Source organism: Ascaphus truei, chromosome 4, assembly GCF_040206685.1.
Source record: "Ascaphus truei isolate aAscTru1 chromosome 4, aAscTru1.hap1, whole genome shotgun sequence".
In the NCBI taxonomy this organism is placed as follows: domain Eukaryota; kingdom Metazoa; phylum Chordata; class Amphibia; order Anura; family Ascaphidae; genus Ascaphus; species Ascaphus truei.
Window position 1 is genome coordinate 56,132,549 of NC_134486.1, and position 20,276 is coordinate 56,152,824.

Here is a 20,276-nt window from a genome sequence, read left to right on the forward strand (position 1 = left end):
CTATTACACTCAATGATTTAGATAGGTATCCAGCCTATACAAGAGCGTGCAGTAAAAGCAGCTCTCTCTCTCTTTTTCCTGTTGGAGGTCTGAAGACATGCAGCTGCTGGCGGGCCTCTCAAAGGTGCTTCTGTGAAAGAGCTATTCACACAGGGAAGCATGGGGAGGCCTAGCCAGCAGGCTGGATTTCGGTCCAGGAGCCTAGAACCAGGGTCCTATCAAGGTAAGCCTTCGCGGAAGCAGGCGCCTTGCAACTAGGAAAGGGTAGATCGCATTCCCCCAGACCCCAGTAAGTGTGTATATTCTCTGTTTCTTGTATTTCTGTGCGTTTCCGAGGTTTATCCGAATAAACCGCAATTTATTTTACTGCCTGTTTTGCCTTGTGACTAATCCCTTAAATATAAAGGTGTATTTGGAGTGGCCTACCGTGACACCTATTTTTGAGAAATCCCGGATAAAATGTCGATATAAGTTAGCAAATTCAAGGAACCTTTGGATGGGCTTAAGTCCCTTGGGCAGTGGTCAATCTTGGATGGCAGAGACCTTGGCAGGATCCATCTGTAAGCCCTGAGCGAATATGATGTACCCAAGGAAAGCAAGACTAGATTTCTCAAATTCGTATTTTTCAAGCTTGGCAAAAAGTTGATTCTCATGAAGGTGTTTTCGCATCATCTCAACCTGCTGACAGTGTTGATCCAAGAATGTCATCATGATAGATGACGATACAAGAACCCAGCATGTCTCTGAAGATCTCACTGACCAAAAATCGGAAAACTGTGGAGGCGTTACATAGCCCAAGGGGCCTGCCGAGATACTCATAGTGACCATCTCTGGTGTTGAAACCAGTCTTCCACTCATCCCCTTGCATGATTCAAACCAAATTATCGGCTCCTCTAAGAGTTTAGAGAAGATGGTTGCGGCGCAAAGGTATTACAGGAGTTCTGAAATCAGGGGGAGTGGGAAGCAATTCTTTATCATAATGTTGTTAAGACCACAGGAGTCTATACAGAGTCTTAAGGACCCATCTGTTTTCTGGACAAAGAAAAAGCCTGCCCCCCAGGGGAGCTGGACTTTTGAATAAATACACGAGCCAGATTATCTTCAATATAAACCTACATGACTACAGTCTCTGGTTTAGACAATGGGTTAATCTGCCGAAGAGGAGGAACCATCCCTAGGATCAGATCGATTGAACAGTCGAAAGAATGATGAGGGGATAGCTCCTCCGCCTGCCTTTTACTAAAGACGTACTGAAAAGCCTGATAGGAAAACCCAATAATGCCCATGGTTCGGAGCAATGAAGGTTCCCCAATGAGTGAGGGATGACCAGACACTTGGACCTACAGGAGGGGGCCCATGCCATCACCTGGCCCGATATCCAGTCGATCTATGGGTTATGAGCTCGCAGTCATGGGAATAATATCAGTGGTTGGTGAGTGAATAACATCCAGCTGTATAGACTCGTGATGAAGCACCCTGATAGTAGCGAGTCTCCTGAGAATTAATGCTGTACCCCAGCGGTTTGCCATCAAGGGTCACAATAGTCATAGGCAAAGATTTCCTTTTGAGTGGAGTGATGACATGAATGGCGAAAGCCCGGTCAATGAAGGAGCCTGCAGCCCCCGAATCCACGAATACCTGGGTTGACACAGAGCGCCCATGCCAGGAGAGGCAGATTGGTAACAATTTGATGATAGGGAGAAGGAGGACATAAATTAGATGTGCCCAGAGAAGGTCCTCCCTCCTTCCGTAGACCTTGGCGTCTCCAGGCTTCTTCGGACAGGATCGAGCTATATGCCCCTACACAAAACATTAGAGATGCAGCCTAGTTGTACGTCGGAGGTACTTCATTTCCTCCGAAAGCCACATACTGCCCAACTGCATGGGTTCCTCTATAATGGTAGTTGGTACAGGAAGGAGGTTCGGAGGATGAGGTTCTGGAAGAACCGTCAGGATTTGGTGATTCCATTTCCGCTCGTTCCATCTCCAGGATGCGGATATCCAAAGAGATGCAGAGTATGATCAGTCCTTCTAGGTCTGTCGGGATGTCTCTGCAGGTAAGTTCATTCTTGATCCTTTCGGAAAGACCTTGCCAAAAAGCAGCTTTCAGAACTCTCTTATTCCAGTCAGTCTCTGCAGCCAATGTCTGAAATTCAAGATAGAACAAATGCTGTATGGTGCTCCAAAACCAGAAGCAGCAGTATTAAATAGTATAGTGGCAAAGTCTTATGAGGAGTACCCCTCCAATATTCAATGTTGATGCTGGAAACTGGTGATACCCCAATTGATGTATTACTGGCATATAAATATCCCACAAAGCAATGTAGTAAGGATGATATATAAACCACCTGCCAGTGTCCAGTATTAGTGTAACATCAAAATATAGGGGGAAAGTATACAATAAATGTCCAAATTCCCAGTCACAAGGTATAGAACAAAAGGAACTAACTCACATGAGATGTGTATCCTCCGGTATTGTGAGTCTACTGTATCCAATAGTCCAGGGGTGAGAGTCAGGCATCCGTCTGTACAGATCAATGAATGGAGGAAAAGAGAAAAAAACGGAGCACTACATCCAGTGCTAGTAAGCCAAAAATCACAAGAGTGCGTTCCCACGGTAAAAAATAAAGTTATTTAATGGATCATAGTTACAAACGGCACACCAACGCATTTCCTTGATAAAGGACTGTATAGTCCGAAACGCGTTGGTGTGCTGTTTGTAACTATGATCCATTAAATAACTTTATTTTTTATCGTGGGAACGCACTCTTGTGATTTGTTTCTAATTTTCCCTAATTTTTCTACTGGATGAACTTGTTCTGCCTATGTCCCAAGCCTAACGGGCAATTGTTTGTCTTTTTATATTAATTTGCACTATTTTATGAAATTGTAATAGCTATTTAGTTGTTCTTTCTACTGTATGTGTCTGAATTTTTATGGCTATATATTAGGGTTACACTATGATTTTTTTCTTTGTCTTTTTTGTCTGTGCTGTGAGACTTCATTCAAGATCCCTCTCAGGACTGTTTGATATCAGTGATTGGACTCTTCATTTGGTCAGAATATATTCACTGAATTATTTTATTGGAGGCGCCGGCTGTTTGTTTTTTTTATTGTTCGGCAATGACTGCCTGACCTGGAGTGTCGAAGACCCCTCTATAAAGGCTGCAGAGTCATGAAGGAGGGAAGAACCCCTCTTGTACAAAAGGTGATGCCCATGCCAGAGCCTCACCAGCCAGAAGAGACATGATAAACACCTCCCTAGAGCGATGGAAACCGAAAGAGGATGATTGCAATTCAAAGTGGATCAGCCACTGATTGAAGAACCCCTTGCAGCCAGAGGGAGAGCCAGCATAACGTTCAGGGTTGGGAATAGTTGGCTCCTGGAAAACTACCAAAATCGGTGCCGCTTGTTGGACCAGAGGAGTGGATGTGAAGAGGAATCAGCAGAGTATGCAGGGAGAAAACAGGTAGCGAGGATATGTAAGGTGGATGCGAAGAAGTCCAATTTAGTATCCAACATAGCCAGGTGGTTGCACTGTCTACCCAAGAGTTGGCCCTGGAAGGTCATGGCCTTCTCCACCTCTGTGGTCCATTGCGTGGCCTGTGCAATGTGTTATGGCTGCGTATGTTGCTTTGTACTGTCAAGGAGACAGACCTGCTAGGCAGATGTGGAGAGTAGAGACCGGCCCGTACCTGGGATCTAATTCCTGAATCGGTAGGGGTCCGGTTCCAGAGTCAGGGTAGAAGAGAGGCAGAATGGTCTAGGTCACAGTTCCGGGGTCAGGGCAGGAGAGAGGCGGAAAGTAGTCTGGCGGCAGGCAGGGGTCTGAGGGAGGCAAAAGAGGAACAAGAGATCCAGCAGGAGACAAGGTAGGAAGTACCTTTCACAAGAAAAGAGAGAGGGGAATGGAAGACTTATTCTCTCGCGCTTCTCCATTTATCCCTCGGTTCTGCAGAAACCTGTGCTCTATTAACCTACGAGCCTTTGATTCCACTTTAAGCTGCTCCCTCTCCTCTCTCAGTTCTGCTGCAGACGCTGACAACCAGGTCAGGAACTACAACTCTGCCTTATCCTCCTCTGGATCTACATGCCTCGCTTTCTCTCTGCCATCCTCGCCCTTCTAATCCCAGACCCTGGATAAATTCCCACGCGCATGCTGCGTCCCTCCACTCGTTCCTCTGAACGCCTCTGGAGGAAATCTCACACTCTCGCAGACTTCCTTCACTACAAATGTATGCTATCCCGTTTCAACTCTGCCCTCTCTCAGGCTAAACAACCCTACTTTTCTTCACTAATCAACACGCACAAGCCTAATCCACACCGACTGTTCTCTGTCTTTGTCTCTCTACTTAAACCACCCTCAGCTGCCTCTTCTTCCTCCATCTCACCTCAGGACTTTGCTGACTATTTTAAGGAAAAGGTGGAATCCATACGTCAGAACATCGCCTCTGTTTCCTCCTCCCATCCTACACTGCTTCCTGACTCTGCTCCTGCCTTCCTTGACTCTTTTTATGCCTTTTTCTCTCCTAGACCCTCTACAATCTGGCTTCCGCACTGTTCACTCCACTGAAACAGCCCTCACAAAAATAACTAATGACCTCCATACTGCCAAAGACAGAGGTCATTACAATCTGCTCATATTACTTTACCGCTCTGCAGCATTTGACACTGTGGACCACCCTCTTCTCTTTCACATTCACCATACTCTTGGTATTCGTAACAAAGATCTATCCTGGATATCCTCTTATCTATCCAATCGTACTTTCAGTGTCTCTTCTGCTAACACCTCCTCCTCCTTTATTGATCTCTCTGTGTGGGTACCCCAGGGCTCTGTCCGGGACCTCTTTTCTCTGTACACACTTTCTCTAGGTGACCTAATCACATCTCTTGGGTTTAAATATCACCTCTATGCTGACCACACACAAATTTACTTTTAAACCCCTGACCTTACTCCTGCTGTACAGACCAAAGTTTCTGAATGACACTCTGCAATATCATCCTGAATGGCCCTCCGCCGAATTAAACTCAACATGGCAAAAACAGAGCTCCTCATACTTCCTCCCAAACCTGGCCCCACTTCCTCTTTCCACATTACTGTTGGAAGTACTATCATTCACCCAGTAGTCCAAGCATGCTGCCTAGGGGTCACACTCGACTCCTCTCACATTCAAAACGTATCTAAAACCTGTCGCTTTTTCCTCTGCAATATTACAAAGATACGACCTTTCCTCTGTTGCTCAACTGCTAAAACTCTGACTCAGACCCTCATTCTCTCCCGTCTCAATTACTGTAACCTCCTCCTGTCCGGCCTTCCTGCCTCTCACCTGTCTACCCTGCAATCTATCCTAAACGCTGCTGCCAGAATCACACTTCTCTTTCCTATATCTGTCTCAGCGTCTCCCTTGCTGAAATCACTCTCGTGGCTTCCCATCAAATCCCACAGCTCAAACTCAATTCTCCTCCTCACTTTTAAAGCTTTGCACTCTTCTGCTCCTCCTTACATCTCAACCCTAATTTCTCGCTAAGCACCATCCCGACTCTTGCATTCTGCTCAAGGACGCCTGCTCTCTACTCCCTTTGTATCTAAAGCCTTCTCCCGCCTTAAACCTCTCACTGACTGCCCCAAACCTCTGGAATGCCCTTCCCCTCAATACCCGACTAGAACCCTCTCTATCCACCTTTAAGACCCATCTTAAGACACACTTGCTTAAAGAAGCATATGATTAGCACCGTGGCGAAAACTATACACATGATAAATAAAGCTTGGCCCCCTGCAGACACACTTACCATTTTTCCTACCTACCAATTCGATTGTAAGCTCTTCGGAGCAGAGATTCCTCTTCCTAAATGTTACTTTATGTCTGAAGCTCTGATTTCCATGATCTGTTATTTGTATTTATTATTTATATGATTGTCATGTGTATTACTACTGTGACGCGCTTTGTACATTAATGGTGCTATATAAATAAAGACATACATACATACATACATACATACATACAGGGAGAAAGCAGGTGTAAGAAAATCCAGCAAAGGAAGAGCCTGACTTCCTGCCTCGGTGGCCATGTTGGTAAAGGCAGCGAAGTCGGAAGGCATCCATGTTGGAGATCCTAATATTTGATGTCCCTTGGAATCTATTTGTGTACCATCTTGGTCCAACGACAGTAATTTATTCTAGCGATATGTCAGTTTCACTACCATTATGTCTTCACCCTTATGATGATGTCAAATACTTCTTGACTTTCGAACCCACTCATTCTTTTTCCTGTCCCTTTGTGTAATCCTCAGCATACTTCTTTTGAATGGTCTAGAGCTTCTGAATCGTCTTCACTTGGGTACAAGTTTCACATCCATGTGTGAGCACAGGCAGGATACACTGGCGAAACACTTTCCTTTTGAGGCTCAGTGGAAGGTCCTTTGCAAAATTGTCCTGTTTCATCCAAATGGGCTCCATCCCATCACCATTCTATTGATTTCATTTGAAAGTTTCTCATCCATTGATACTTGCTGGCAAAGGTAGGTAGAGATGCAGCGCTATGTCGGTCGCGCAGCTGCAGAGAATGTGCTGGTGCAAAGCCTTCACAGTCAGCGGCGCACCGCATAGTAGTCGGTAATGGCCCATCGGGATTAACACAGCGGGGGTCCCTGCATCTGAATGGGACTCGCTCTGTGTGAATCTTACCGGGTTGCACCTGTCTGTAAGAGACGAGCAGTAAGAGTAAGACTGAATCAGTCACTCTACCTATGCACCTCTAACAGGCGATCGCGCGGCTTTTAATTTAACAACACAGTATAGAAGCAGGGGGTCTCCGGAGCTTAACCACATTAATTTCAGCCCAAGGGACACCCTGCTTCCCGAGTTACAGGCCCCTGGTATAGGGTGCCGGTATCTCCGCCATGTTTAAATTCTCCCGCCACACGTGATTGGAACATTTAAACAATGCAGGGAGATACTGGCACCTCAAACCAGGACCTGTAACTTGGGAACCAGGGAGTCTCTGAGCCTGAAATGTTGATATAGGTGTCAAAAAGCTCAAGGTCATTCATTTCTAAAAAACTGCTTAAAAAAACCCCAGTTCCTGAAAAATCAACTAGGTACATGAATGCCCCTTAATGATTCACCTCGACAATGCTGCAATAATGAATGCTGAGAAATAGTAAACACATCAGCTTGAGCAAACATCTTCCCATCCCTGCCCTGTAACACAGTAACATCTAAATCAATAGACATGCTCCATCATTTAGCAATACAGGTGTTGACCTAGACAGAGAAAGTTGTGCTCGAATAAAATCTCTCAATTTACATTTTTTTATTTTTATTTTTTTTACAAAACATGATTGAATTAAGAGGATTACGTTACACGCGGGCACAATGTTTGGCGTGAAAATTGAGTATTCTTTATCCTTTTCTGCTATGTATATATAGAGGGTCCCTGTCATCCTGCACCCTATACTCCTTGATAAAGGGCACTCATATCTGAAACGCGTAGGAGGGTTTTTCACCTCCTTGGGTGATGTTTTGTATTTGTGCTGAATAAATAGAATTTTATCTTCATACCACCTGACTCCCTGGCCGTGCGCTGCTTTCTTCTTTTTTCTACCATTGAATTAAGAGGATGCAGAAGTTTGCTCTTTTTACCTGTACGGATATCAAAGCCTTCGGGCTGGCAGATACCATCAATAATCAGCTGTAATGTGTGAACTGTTGTTTTAAACTTCTCTGCTAGTCCTTCAATTCGTTCTTGTTGAATTAATCCATTAACTTGCTTTTGTATTTTCTCTGTCCCGATGTCATGTGAGCTTCCATTCACAAGGGCTAAAAACCTGTAATGAAGGCAACAACAATTGAGGAGAAGGTTTACAGTCTGGATATATTAGAAAATTAGTACAGGGAAGGTGACAAAATGGATCAGAATATATCAGCAAATATCTCATTTGGATGTACTTATTCATACAAACAAAACAGAAAAGCTTGAGTGATTTTTTTATTTTCTCATCTTTGAAGACATCGGAGGTTATTGGGACTTCGACAGAACTGGCTATTCGAACTGACAATTTAACAATACAAAGTTCTATGTTCCATACAAGTTATCAAACTAATATAATATTCACAACACATGCTCAAGCTTGACATAACCAGACATGACCCTTCATCAATGAGTTTGTTCCTGTAACCAAAACAACTACATCTTACTAAAATTTTCAACTGTATCGCAAAATAAATACCCCTTTTTTCTCTGAAGTATAGCACGCTTATCCAAACGCAAGCTAAGCAATTATATATCTTTAAGCCTTCAAATAAGTAGGCATTAGTAATGGTGTTCCCCAGGGGACATGCTGCCTTTCTGCAGACTACTACAAGAGAAGATGACAATAAAGAATATAAATACAGTAATGATCAATACTGCTCAAATTGGAAGGCTCCCAGGATATCAGAAATATAAACTTTGCTAGTTCACATATACTAGGACAAGCGAGAAAGAATTGCAATGGTCTACAACACACAAAAAACACACAAAAAAAAACTGAACATGCACCTGCAGTCAGTGTCAAGGAAATTGTTGGAAATCCTAATTCTATAGCTTCCGTATAGTAATTTTATACTACAAAATAAATGGAGAGGTATAAGCAAATACAAGCCTTGTCTCACTTTTAAAATGGCAACTTTTAAAGAGTCCAAATAGTGTGATGTGTTAAGTTTAACTTGGGTGATGATTTCAACTTCAAACAGTGTCACATTTTACACAGAAAAATCCTATATAATCCTGTATAACGCAGATATCAATTGCAAAACTACTACTAATAGAAGTGGTCCAGTAAGAAAGATCTTTACCACTCCATCAATAGGATATATGATTACCAAATCTTTCTCAATTTAGACTTTGGAGCGTTTAATCTGATAATTTTCATATCTAATTTCTATTCAAACAAATGTGGGTTGAGGATCCTCAGAATGAACTTGAAGAATGGAGAACAATCAATAGATAGGGCCCGTTAATGGTTTAGTGATAATGCGTTATATTGATTAGCTATTTTTAAACGTCACATTGCTAAGAACAACGTAAAATGATCTCTTGATTTTGAGAAGCTTCCAAGGTACTGCAATGCTAGCAAAATCCAAAAAGTCAGGAAGGAAGAGAGACCATTGTGGAAACCAGACATGTCACTTTCTACAATGCGAATTCTACTAGCGGTCATGTTTTCGTTAAGATGGTGGATTTTCGTGCAACACAGTAAATAATAAATGATCAGGACCATGTGCCCTTCCAAGTGTGCACCTTAGATCCACCGTATTTTTATATTTTATTACAGCTCTCCAAACCCTTAAATAACTCCCCTCTATCTAAAACAAGCATTTTTTTTTTTAAGTATTACATGCAGCCATATATTAAGTAATTTGTATGTTTGATTTGGTTTCAATTGTGTATATCATTTGCTGCTCGTTAGATTCTTCGTGCCAGTTTGAGACATTCTAGCATGGTAAATACAAAAAAAGTGCTATTGAACCCCTACACTGCCAAAGGGGCTCACAATGCATTGCAAAGGAGGGGTTAACATTATACATCCCTATGTGCTTACTTTCAAAGCTGCAAAGTATATTCAAGCAACATGATTCAAGAGTAAACAGTGCCATGTGTTACAGTAAAGCAACATGATACACCATTACATATTGTTCCAGAGATTAATAGTAGTGCAATACTATCACTTTCAAAACAAAACACCAAATCCGTATCTTCTCTTTTACCCGATAAAACACGTATGATCTCGGTGTGATAAAAACCCATCATGTGGCGAAAGAGTTTTGAATCAGCTTTAGGTTATCCCAATAAACATCAGTGAGTAATGATCTCTTTTAATAGAATAGTTGACCTGCTAGATCAGATAATACGTGCATAAATTCTATTATAGTATTATAGAATATATACAAGAGTCTTTACTGCATGTGATGGGCATATCAAAACGTACTTTTAGAACAAATCGCACCATTTTAGCAATGTGGTATAGTCATATGAGTCGCTGTCGAACCATGCTGCCAATAAAGGTTGTTGTAATGGATAATGTGTTAACATTTCTGGTTTCGGTATCGCATAGCTGCAGGGTGACACTATCGAGCATGGTTGTTCGCCATTCAAACCAACTGGAGGCTCACTGGGTTTTTTTTTAACCCATTTGTTGCTCTGCAATCTGTTCCACTCCTTCTACTTTGAAAGTGTCCCCCATTTGATGCACTGTTCAAGCAGACTACCAACATTATTTTGATTTTCTTAGCCGTTTTCTATTTTAATGACCTTTTTATTTTTTTAAAAGCAGCGTGTCCACATGGCAACTCCTGCTGTTTATGTCCAGCACTTCCTCCACTCCACCAGGCAGCATAATGCCCCGTTCATACTGTGAGCAACCGTGTGGCGCGAACAACAGGCTGCACCTCTATAAGGCAGGCCATAGAGTGTGTGACCGTGCGCGCTATGAAGCACGACGGCGCCGCAGAATTTTTAGCCCGCCAAAATTTTTGTCTTTGTCACGAGGCGTCCGGGTCACGTGAGCGATTCAGCCAATGAGGGCGAACCAACCTCATGACGTCACGGCCACGCCTCCCCGGATCACCGTGCAGAGATCGCTCGGGCGACAGGCGCGCCTACTATAATCTGCTCCTTAAGTTGTTTTTCATGCAGACAACAAATGGCCTTAAAAAAATAATAAAATAAAAAAATCTTCCAGTACTGTATCTTCTTAGATAAAGGTTTTTTTGAGGTCTACTAATGTCACTGAGAGGGAATTGGCAGCCATACCAATTGATGTTTTAGCGCTTCTTTTTTGATTGAAATATACAGTTCACGGAAAATAAATTTGTGAATAAATCAGTGACCATGGAAAAAACTAGAGGTGAAAATAAATATCCTACTGTGCAGTATTGTGAAGAAATCTTTAAAAAAATAAACACACAGGGAGAACTGCTCCTTTAACACTGAAGGACAATTTAACACCACATCCTAGCGATACCAAAAAGATTTATTTATTAGCTTCCAAGTGCTGCGAGATGAAGCTGAAAACATGTATTTTTTCTTTTATACATTTACTTAATTGCATGGACTTTATAGCGTGAATGGATCAAAGCAACAACATTCTGAACATGCTCGTGGTCATCCTTTAAAACAAACCAACATTCACTGGTAACTTCAGTTATTTTCATTGGCAATAGTGAACCTTGAGTTGGCCCTTCTGTCCCTGTAAACTTACTTATTGGGTATTTCATAGTACATTTACAGACTTTTGAAATGGAAACATCTCATGATGTTGATCATTCTCATTTCCTTTATTTTAACGTTTTTGTCAAGCCCCTTTACTCCCTTTTTCCGGATTCCTTCTCTTCCCTTTTTGCCCTGCACACACTTTCTACCCATCACAAATTCACGTCTTTCAATCCCCGATTTCAGATTTTATGAATGAAAGACTAAGTAATATAAAGCCCTTCGCTATCTTCACGTGAACCTGGGAAAACTGGACAAATAATATTACACATGAAAAGAAATGTTTATGATGGTAAGGAAAAATGATGTTCAACGTATCAAGAATTTGTTCTTACAATGAATGAAAAAAGGCCAGCTGCTTCAACAATTTCCGAAACAATGGTCCAGTACAATTGTCTTCTGTACATATTGACAAATGTAAGTCAGCTGTGCAAGCACTTGCTCATCCACTGTAAACTATTTCAATTCTAAATGAGAATTCTATTGATCAAAATACTAAAGATCGTAAAACATTCTTAGAAATACATATTCTATTCCACCCACATTTATATTTTCTTCAATTTGATGCCAAAACTGCAGAAAATAACATTGTAGAAAATATTTGCATTAACGAAAATGAAGCTGGCAATCTGGTAAAACAGTTCTCACCTTGACATAGTCCTTACCTCATTGCTATAGCATATGACTCGGGGTGGATACAAGTTTGATCCAAAGGGTTTGGCACGGAAGCAACATTCGCTGCTGCTTTACTCGTTTTTTTGCCCGGTTTAGAAACGGTGCTGTGAACATCTGCCAAACTTGCTCCGCCAGAGTTTGAGGCCTGACCTCCTGCTTGCTCCCTGTCAAAAGAAAAAAGACATAGTAGCTGAATGATTACTTGCTATGATTCCTCATACAGCTGGAGTCTTACAAAGTACGGAAAATGGCATCATCTATTCTAAAAACCTCACATTTCTGTTCATTTTTATTCTGCCCATAGTAACCTTTCCATTATATGGTGTAGCACTCAGTTGTTGCATATATTTTTTTTTTTAAATGATGAAAAAGTCAAAAGGCAATAATATTTCTGCTGTCTAACAATCAGGCGCCTATCTGGTATATTAAAAAAAACTTTTCCTAAAGGAATGTTTTAGGTCTTTCTCCCATAGAAAAAAACTCTGGTATTAACGCATTTTGGAATCTTTATAGCACAATATATGAAACACCCCCTTTCTGGAATCTTATAATTGTGGTTCCCAACCTTCTTTACTTTGCGCACCCTCTGCTAGAAAAGCTTTTTTCTACAAACCCCTAATTAATGCATCTTATTGCCTACTTATCAGACGATCGCTAACAAAACTGTTTGACCCATCCCAGGCAACCTAGTGTTCTGAGCTTGTGGGGGGAACACACGTTTAATAGGGCCCCAAACTGCCCCTCAGTGTGTGCAGACAGCATGGGTGGTATGGTATAGCTGTCAATCACTGCGGGAGATTCCAAAGTCACGGCCCACAATGCCTTGCCACTGGGAATGCAAAGCACTGTTGGGAGCGACTACTTTGGAAGCTCCTGCTGTAATTGACAGATATACCACCCACATTAGGCTAAGGTCCCGTTGCACGCGTCCGCACGGCTGGCTTGCTTGCCGGCGGCGCGTGCAACTCGCTGTACCGCGATCTGCGGTCTACAGGATACTTTTCTCGGAGCGGGGGGGGGCGTGGCCAAACGGGTCGGGGGGGGCGCGGCCATGACGTGAGGGGGCGCGGCCATGACGTGAGGGGCCGGAGCGGGAGGTGGGCGGGAGTGGGAGGAGACAGGGAGGGGGGGGCGTGGCTTGAGCGGAGGGACCCGCTACTCTTCCCCCCCCTCCCTCCACGGGCTGCAGGTAAGTAAAAAAAACACACACACGCAGGCAGGCAGGCAGGCACACACACACACACACACACACACACAGACAGACAGACAGACAGGCACGCACACAGACAGGCACACACAGGCAGGCACGCACACACTCAGACACACACACAGAGAGGCACTCACGCTGCTTTCACTCCACACTCCTCCCCGCTCCCCGAAGCCTCTCCTCCTCCCGCAGCCTCCCCTCCCCATTGGCTCACAGCCACACCACGTGACGCGTCAACGCTAGGAAACACCATTCTGTGGTGTCTCCTAGCGGCTGACGCGCCACAGCGTGTAGTCAGCTGTGCAGCCAGTGGGGACCGGGACCGGCTCGCAAGGATTCCCCTGCTGGTGGGGAACTCGCTACATTGCCGCCCGCGCCAACGAGCGCAGCGGGTCCAAGGCCTTACAGTGCAGCTTGAGGCCTTAATAAGTGCGCAGTCCCCACTCGGGCTCAGGAACCCACTGTACTGCTTGTGATCCATTCCATTTTTTTGTGAGCCCCTTCAATACACCTCACAAACACCTCGGTGTTCCCGAACGAGCGGTTGTGAAAGACTGTAATAGAGGATATCCATAATTTGAAAAGGCCGGCAAACCCTATGAAATGTGACATCATTTTATAACATGCCTCCATTTCTAGAATTATTTGTGACATTTGAAACATTGTCACTTGGAAAGGACACAAATAACATCCACTTAACACAGAATTATACTAAAAATTTGTAGTCTGTGTTTTGTTGATCTTGTATTAAGGTCAGAATAAGTGAGCCAAAAGAAAATCTGCTCATATACTGTGTGCAAATAAAAGGGATATTCATATTACACAAATATGTATAATAAAAATAGAAATGTAATGTATTTAAAAAAAAGTTTGTACCATATATATTTTATTTTCAAGAACAGACATTTTAGATGACACAGAACTTTAGCAGGGAAGTACATTACCTGCAAAAGCTCCTGACATATTCTTGGTTAATTCTAATGAAGCCAGCGCATTGCTGGAAGGACTTGGGACCCAATCCTTTAATACTCTTGATTTGCTGTCGGTTAATGAAGGGCCCATTCTTCTCTCTCCATTCAATGACATTCTTGGCTCTAGCTGCATTCAGCCCTGCAATATGCCTAAGAATGAAAATAGACATGATCGTGCACGTATGTTATATAAGGCATTAAGCATATAACAAGTTCCATTCAAGGCAATCTATTCTATATCCCTTATTGCAATCTGGATTCTCTGAGGTATTTCTTCAACAAAATATAATACAAATTGCATTATTAACAATAACTGCAGGAAAGAGACCATTTTACTCTACAGGAAGATGCAACAGAATTGCTTTTACCATTTTCATTATATATTTGTTAAGTTCTCCACAAAAAGTCTGCACTTTTAATAACCTTTCATTGATACTATCTTGTTTAAAATATATAATGTTTGTTTATACAAATGTATAATATACGTCTCCTTTTTAAGGTATAATTACTGAAAATATATGCAGCACTGTAGAATCAAATGTATAGACACAATAAGAGTTTATAGTCTAGTGCAGGGAAGCGCAATCTTTTTTCCCTGCGCCCGCCTGCCGGCTGTTCCCCTCTCTTCGCACCCCCCCCCCCTTACCTCGGCTCCAGCGTCAGGACGCCATGGCAATGTGACGTCGCATGACCTCGCGGTGTCATTTGCTACTGCGTTTCCATGGTATGCGACTCCGAAGCCAAGGTAAGTGAGGTTTACAGAGGCCTTCGCCCCTTCCCTGGCACTTCATTTAAGTGCCTTCGGGAAGCACACGGGGCCTCTGTCAACCCCTCACCCCCCAGTTTGCGCACCGCTGGTCTAGTGGCTGAGTAGGAAGGATACAACATGACTTGCCCAATGTCAAAAGGCAGACGCCGAGATACAAAACAGTTTTACTCATGTGAAAAGCAGTGTCCTTACCACTAAGACAGTCTCACTAAGCCAAAATATGAATTAAGTAATTCCCTATTACAATAAAGCTTTGCTTGCATGTTACCTCAAGATTATCACTGTTTTAATACTGTGAAAAATGTGAACTGTTTATATATATATATATATGCAATGTAAAGGCAGCGGTCTGTGTTCATTAATGTTTTCTTTTTTTCTCTTTAAAAGATCTCCCCTTGCCCTTTACAGCACTGCTTTTATTTTATAAAGTCGATCAAAAGAAATAAGCTGTTGGAATATTAAGTGTCCGGGAAGTTAAGGGAAGTTAAGTGCAGTCTAGTGCAGGGGTAGCCAACTCCAGTCCTCAAAGGCCACCAACAGGTCAAGTTTTCATGATATTCCTGCTTTAGCACAGGTGGCTCAATCAGTGGTTCAGTGGAACCCATCTGTGCTGAAGCAGGACAAAAGTTGCAAAGTTCTGTGGGGAAGATCATGTGACCAGGCCGTCACTAGATACAATTGGTGCACTGCTAGAGAGATCATGGCTCAAAAAGGGGTGTGCCAGAGTCTGTTTCAGAAGCGGAAGGGGATGTGACTTTGTAAATGGTTGGTATAGAAACAAAAATTGCTTATTGCATGATAATACATTAAAAAAGTAATTCAGAGTTGTTTTAAAAAAATGCTACAATTTTTTTCTCACAGTACAGAACTTTATGAAGCACTTTTGTGAAAATGATGACTAAATTATATAAAGAAAAATGGCAAACCAATATTTATGTTATTATTTTCTCAGCTATTATGATCAGAGAAAAGCCAACACAAACAAGAATTAATAACCATCAGTAACAAAAGGTCTTTATAAGGAGCATTAGCCTCTGCTTTCCAAAGAACCATGCCATAAGCAGGTGAAGCAGCCTGAACATGCATTGTGCAGTGTAACCCGTTTCGTGCTGGAAGGGTGTGCAACACACCAAGTTTGCAGGGGCTGGGAATTGAACCATAAATCAATGTGTTGCAAGCCATGCCAATATGGAATGGGTTAACATGTTAACTCAAGAGTTGGATGCTTGACCCTGTTAATTAAAGTCATTCATTTGATGGTAAAGCAATGTATTCCGTTTACCTCAATAGAATTTCAGAGCAGATGTTTATATCCACTCCCACAAAGCTGACACACTCTTCAACCACACTGTCCAGGGTACCTTTCAACAATGTCTGTGAGACGTCATGCTGAAAGAAAAAGGTGCAAAGATTAAGTTATCTAACTGAAGAAGGGTCATTTAACTAGGTCATAACAGGGCATGTATGGTCAATTACGGCTGTGATTATAAATGGTAATATTTTTCAAAAGGGATTAGAACAAAATAAGCATTAATCATTTGTGAAAAGAACAAGTACTGTATCATTTCTTACCAAGCTGATATATATATATATATATATATGTATACAGTATACAATATACTAAAGTACGTCATAGTAAGGTTAAAGGATGTATTAAAATCTGTTCTCAGTTTATGGTGAGCATTGCTTTTGTGAAATGCGTAATAATAGGACACATTTTACATATGTGTAAAGACTACAATAATACATTTTTATTGGCTGATAACCTATGACCATCACTGACTCATACAGCCTCATCTTTAGCACACACCTGTTTGTCCTTGGCATAATCTATGTCAATCTGATTTTTGCCAGGTGACCACACCTACTAGCCCAATTAGTTCCCTTTTTAAACCTGCATGTTACCCTGTTTACATCACCACTCCCAGTAGAAGGCTGTGTGCCGAAACGCGTAGGAGCAGGTCTAGCAGGCAGGATCCCCTGGTTTGTCCCCTCTCTGGGCAACATTACTATGCTCTAACATCCCTCCATGTTCTCCCCCACATGTACCGACCACACTGCACCAGACCATAGGTGATGTATCACTCTATTCAGCTATAGGCTTACATATGCTTTGTAGGCTGTATTGTGTATCTCTGCTGTCACTTACCTACAACTCTTTGTCGCTTCAGACAAACCCTACACTATAGGGGATAGTAGGCATATATGACCTTTTGCTGATGATTACATGATTACATGATTACATAGCCCTAGCCGTGATTACTTAGTCTGTTGGGTGTAACACCAGGTTTATTTTGTCAGGTGTTTCAGAATACTATCTGAGTGTATTTTGGGTATCCTTTTTTGAGGAGTTGTTTAGCTCTGTAATGAACAGGGGATCCATGCTGTATTTTAACATTTCTGTGCTTTGTTTTAACCATTTTTGTTCTGTGACAACTTATCAATAAACCTTATGTGATTTGTACTGATACACATACTAGAGTGCTTTATTTAGGGCCTTCTTTTTCTCTCTTATTCTATTATACTGCCCTTGTCACAGCCTCAGCTTTGTCACTTCGTCTTACGGCTACACAAACTGCACTCTGCTAGTAGAGCCTGGGCCACAGGAAGGAGAGAAGAGTGACGTCTGGGTAATGTGAGTAGTATGGATCAGGTCATAGCTGTGTAACAATGTGTGTGGAGTCAAATGAGGAGGATGGGTTTGTGGGGGGAAATTAAAAGGGTGAAGACAAATTAGGAGGAAGAGGTGCGTGGGAAAAATTAGGAGTGAGATGTGTGCAAGGGTCAAATTAGGAAGAAAGAAAGAATCAGGGGGCAAATTAGGAGGGGATATGTGGGTGAACAGGTACGTTAAGAAGTATGTGTGAGTGGGGTGTGAGAAGGGTGATGTGTGTGGGGAGGAGCACAATAGGAGTGAGATGTGAAGTGGCAGTGGGGAGATGATGTAGAGATAAAGATATGCCGGATGTGAGAAAGTAGTAGGAGACAGCAAGAAAGAAAATACATTGCAGGATTAATAAAGAAAGTAGGTCTAAGGGAAGAAGGGCCGAAAGATGGTAAATCTGTGCACACTTGTACACAAAAATATGAATTAATGCAAAGGAAAAAAAAAGAGACAGGAAAAAAGAAGGGTTAGCATAAATTAGCTGTCGGTTAGAGAATAAAAAGAGCTGGGGTAGAACAAGGGACCCCCCACATTTATGCACATCCACACAATAGCGTTCATGTACTGTACAGTACCACAATAAGTAAGAAGTGCACCCAGATATGTACAGGTGTATTTTTATTCATTTCAAATAATTGTTCTTGTGGGATTGGGTGCAGATATTTCCCCATCTAGCAAATATTCTGTCTGACTAATGACCTGTACAAGAAATGATCAGTATAAAGATACCCCTATTGTTTGGTTGAGTGCAACAATAGGGGTTTCTTTATGCTGATCATTTCTTGATCCGTTTTTGTATATGTCTATCCTTATTCCCCATGCACCCCATTCCTTTATCCTCTATTATCCTTAGCGTATTAAAGATGAGCGGCTGACACCTTCTCCTTTGCATTTTGCTAATGACTGCCAATTTATTTTTGTAGCCCTGTATATCAAAGTGGCCATTTTTCAACACCACCTACCAAAAGTAAAAGCATGATTTGTTTTTTGAAACCACCCACAACCGAGTTTAAGCGCTCTTAAAAATATGCAGCATCTGATTTTGTAACTTCTGATTAGAAATCATAAAAGATGCACAGGTATTATTCCCCATAGTCACATCGTAGTAAACAGTGCAGTCTCCCTTTGCCGCACCTTCATAATCCTCCAGGATTAATTTAAATCACTTTTATTTTTTTATTGCCGCTGTCCTATGGAAGCACAACATTTTGGGGGAACCCCCTCCCTCAGGTGCAGTGGAAACATTGTGCGTCCAAAGGACACCTGCAATAAAAAATGATTTAAATGCATCCTCTTTAGGAGTTGTATGAATGTGCGGCAAAGGGAGACTACACCGTTTATTACAATTTATACCTACGGTGGTTGTGAAGTCCCGGCCACTCTCTCAAGACAGCACCAGCACAGTACCTTTAATATATTTAGCAGATTAGTAGGAGTGCCGCAAGACCATTTACTTTACCCAATAGTGTTACCAGAGGAAAAGCTACAATTATAAAAGTTACCAAAAGCATGCAATGTAAAGTCAGATATTCAGGATGCAACAGCATACAACGGAATCCATATACTGCAGAACCTGAACAGGCTTCAAAAAAGTGAAAATCAGCAAAAATGCGTGTTTTAAAAAAAGAGTAGGGAGGGCTAGTCCCTTTAAATCACATCTCTTTGTAAAAGTTCTTTAGTAGTGCACAGCAGAACATACTGTAGTCGTACCTTTACAAATAACAATACATTTATTTACCAACAGTATTAAGGTACCTGATCATGCATTTCCTAGCAGTTATATGATCTGGGAACAAAACGTGTTTTGATGGTTTCAAAATATCACATCAGCTAATCTCAATCATCAGTATAACCTTACAAAACCGGCAAACAACTGCATTTCAGTGTCTGTGTCCCAACGTCTTCCCGAAAAGGATTCACTTATCACTCAACAAAAGATGGTAATATCAGCAATGTCAATGTTTATGAGCCAGTGGAGCGTGAAGAAAGTACTTTTCCTGTCTACCTGTGTTCAATAGTCTATGAAGCATTTCAACGACTACAGTTTTAACTGTTGTGGAAATTGGCATGATGAAAAGGATAAACAAGGATGGTCTTTTCCACATTTAAATACAGATTCATAGTTTTATGACACATTCTCAAACTGTTGGCACGATCAGACGCTGCAGTACTACAATAGGAATAACCAATGGCAAGGAAGAAAAAAAAATGATAGCTGTAGCGTTATCAAAACGGCTTACATTAAACACTTTGGGATTTGGTCAAACACAAGAAATAGTAGAATGATTATGTGATGCACTTTATTGGTACTACATAACAAAACAATTATTGAACATTTTCAAGTATTTGTACTGTTCGGGCTATGAAGAATGACATTCCATGGAGGTAAATAGTGGTTTTGTATCTTTAGCCTGATGCTTTCAACACAACACAATCCGATTGGTGGATGTGATGCCTTCCCTTTTTTGGATGATGTGACATCACCTTAAAGGGAGGGAAGCATATGGTACCTGATTGGTTGTGCTTCCCTCCCTTTAAAAGGTGGTCACATTTGGTAGAGAATTATTTCGCCAAAATTGATGCCTGTTCACATGGTATATCCACCAATCGGATTGGTGGATGTAACATGTGTCTGTCAAATGTGACGTCTCAGGTCTTCTATAATACCTGTCACGTCTCATTTGACAGGAAGTGGAGGTGGTTTCAACACCTCTAAGGAAGAAAAGAAGATCTACC

At 41.9% G+C, this 20,276-nt stretch overlaps 1 protein-coding gene across 4 annotated transcripts in view; it reads right to left on the reverse strand.

Moving 5' to 3' along the window:
* The window catches only part of SRBD1 (S1 RNA binding domain 1), a 181,309-nt gene that overhangs the window by 8,742 nt on the left and 152,291 nt on the right, over positions 1 to 20,276 (reverse strand). For all 4 annotated transcript variants that reach the window (XM_075595801.1, XM_075595802.1, XM_075595799.1 and 1 more), the window contains exons 19-22: positions 16,158 to 16,264; positions 14,080 to 14,256; positions 11,919 to 12,092; positions 7,644 to 7,828 (exon numbers count right to left, since the gene is read on the reverse strand). In XM_075595801.1, coding sequence (XP_075451916.1) covers positions 7,644 to 7,828; positions 11,919 to 12,092; positions 14,080 to 14,256; positions 16,158 to 16,264 — 643 coding nt within the window. The remainder of the gene's footprint in view (positions 1 to 7,643; positions 7,829 to 11,918; positions 12,093 to 14,079; positions 14,257 to 16,157; positions 16,265 to 20,276) is intronic.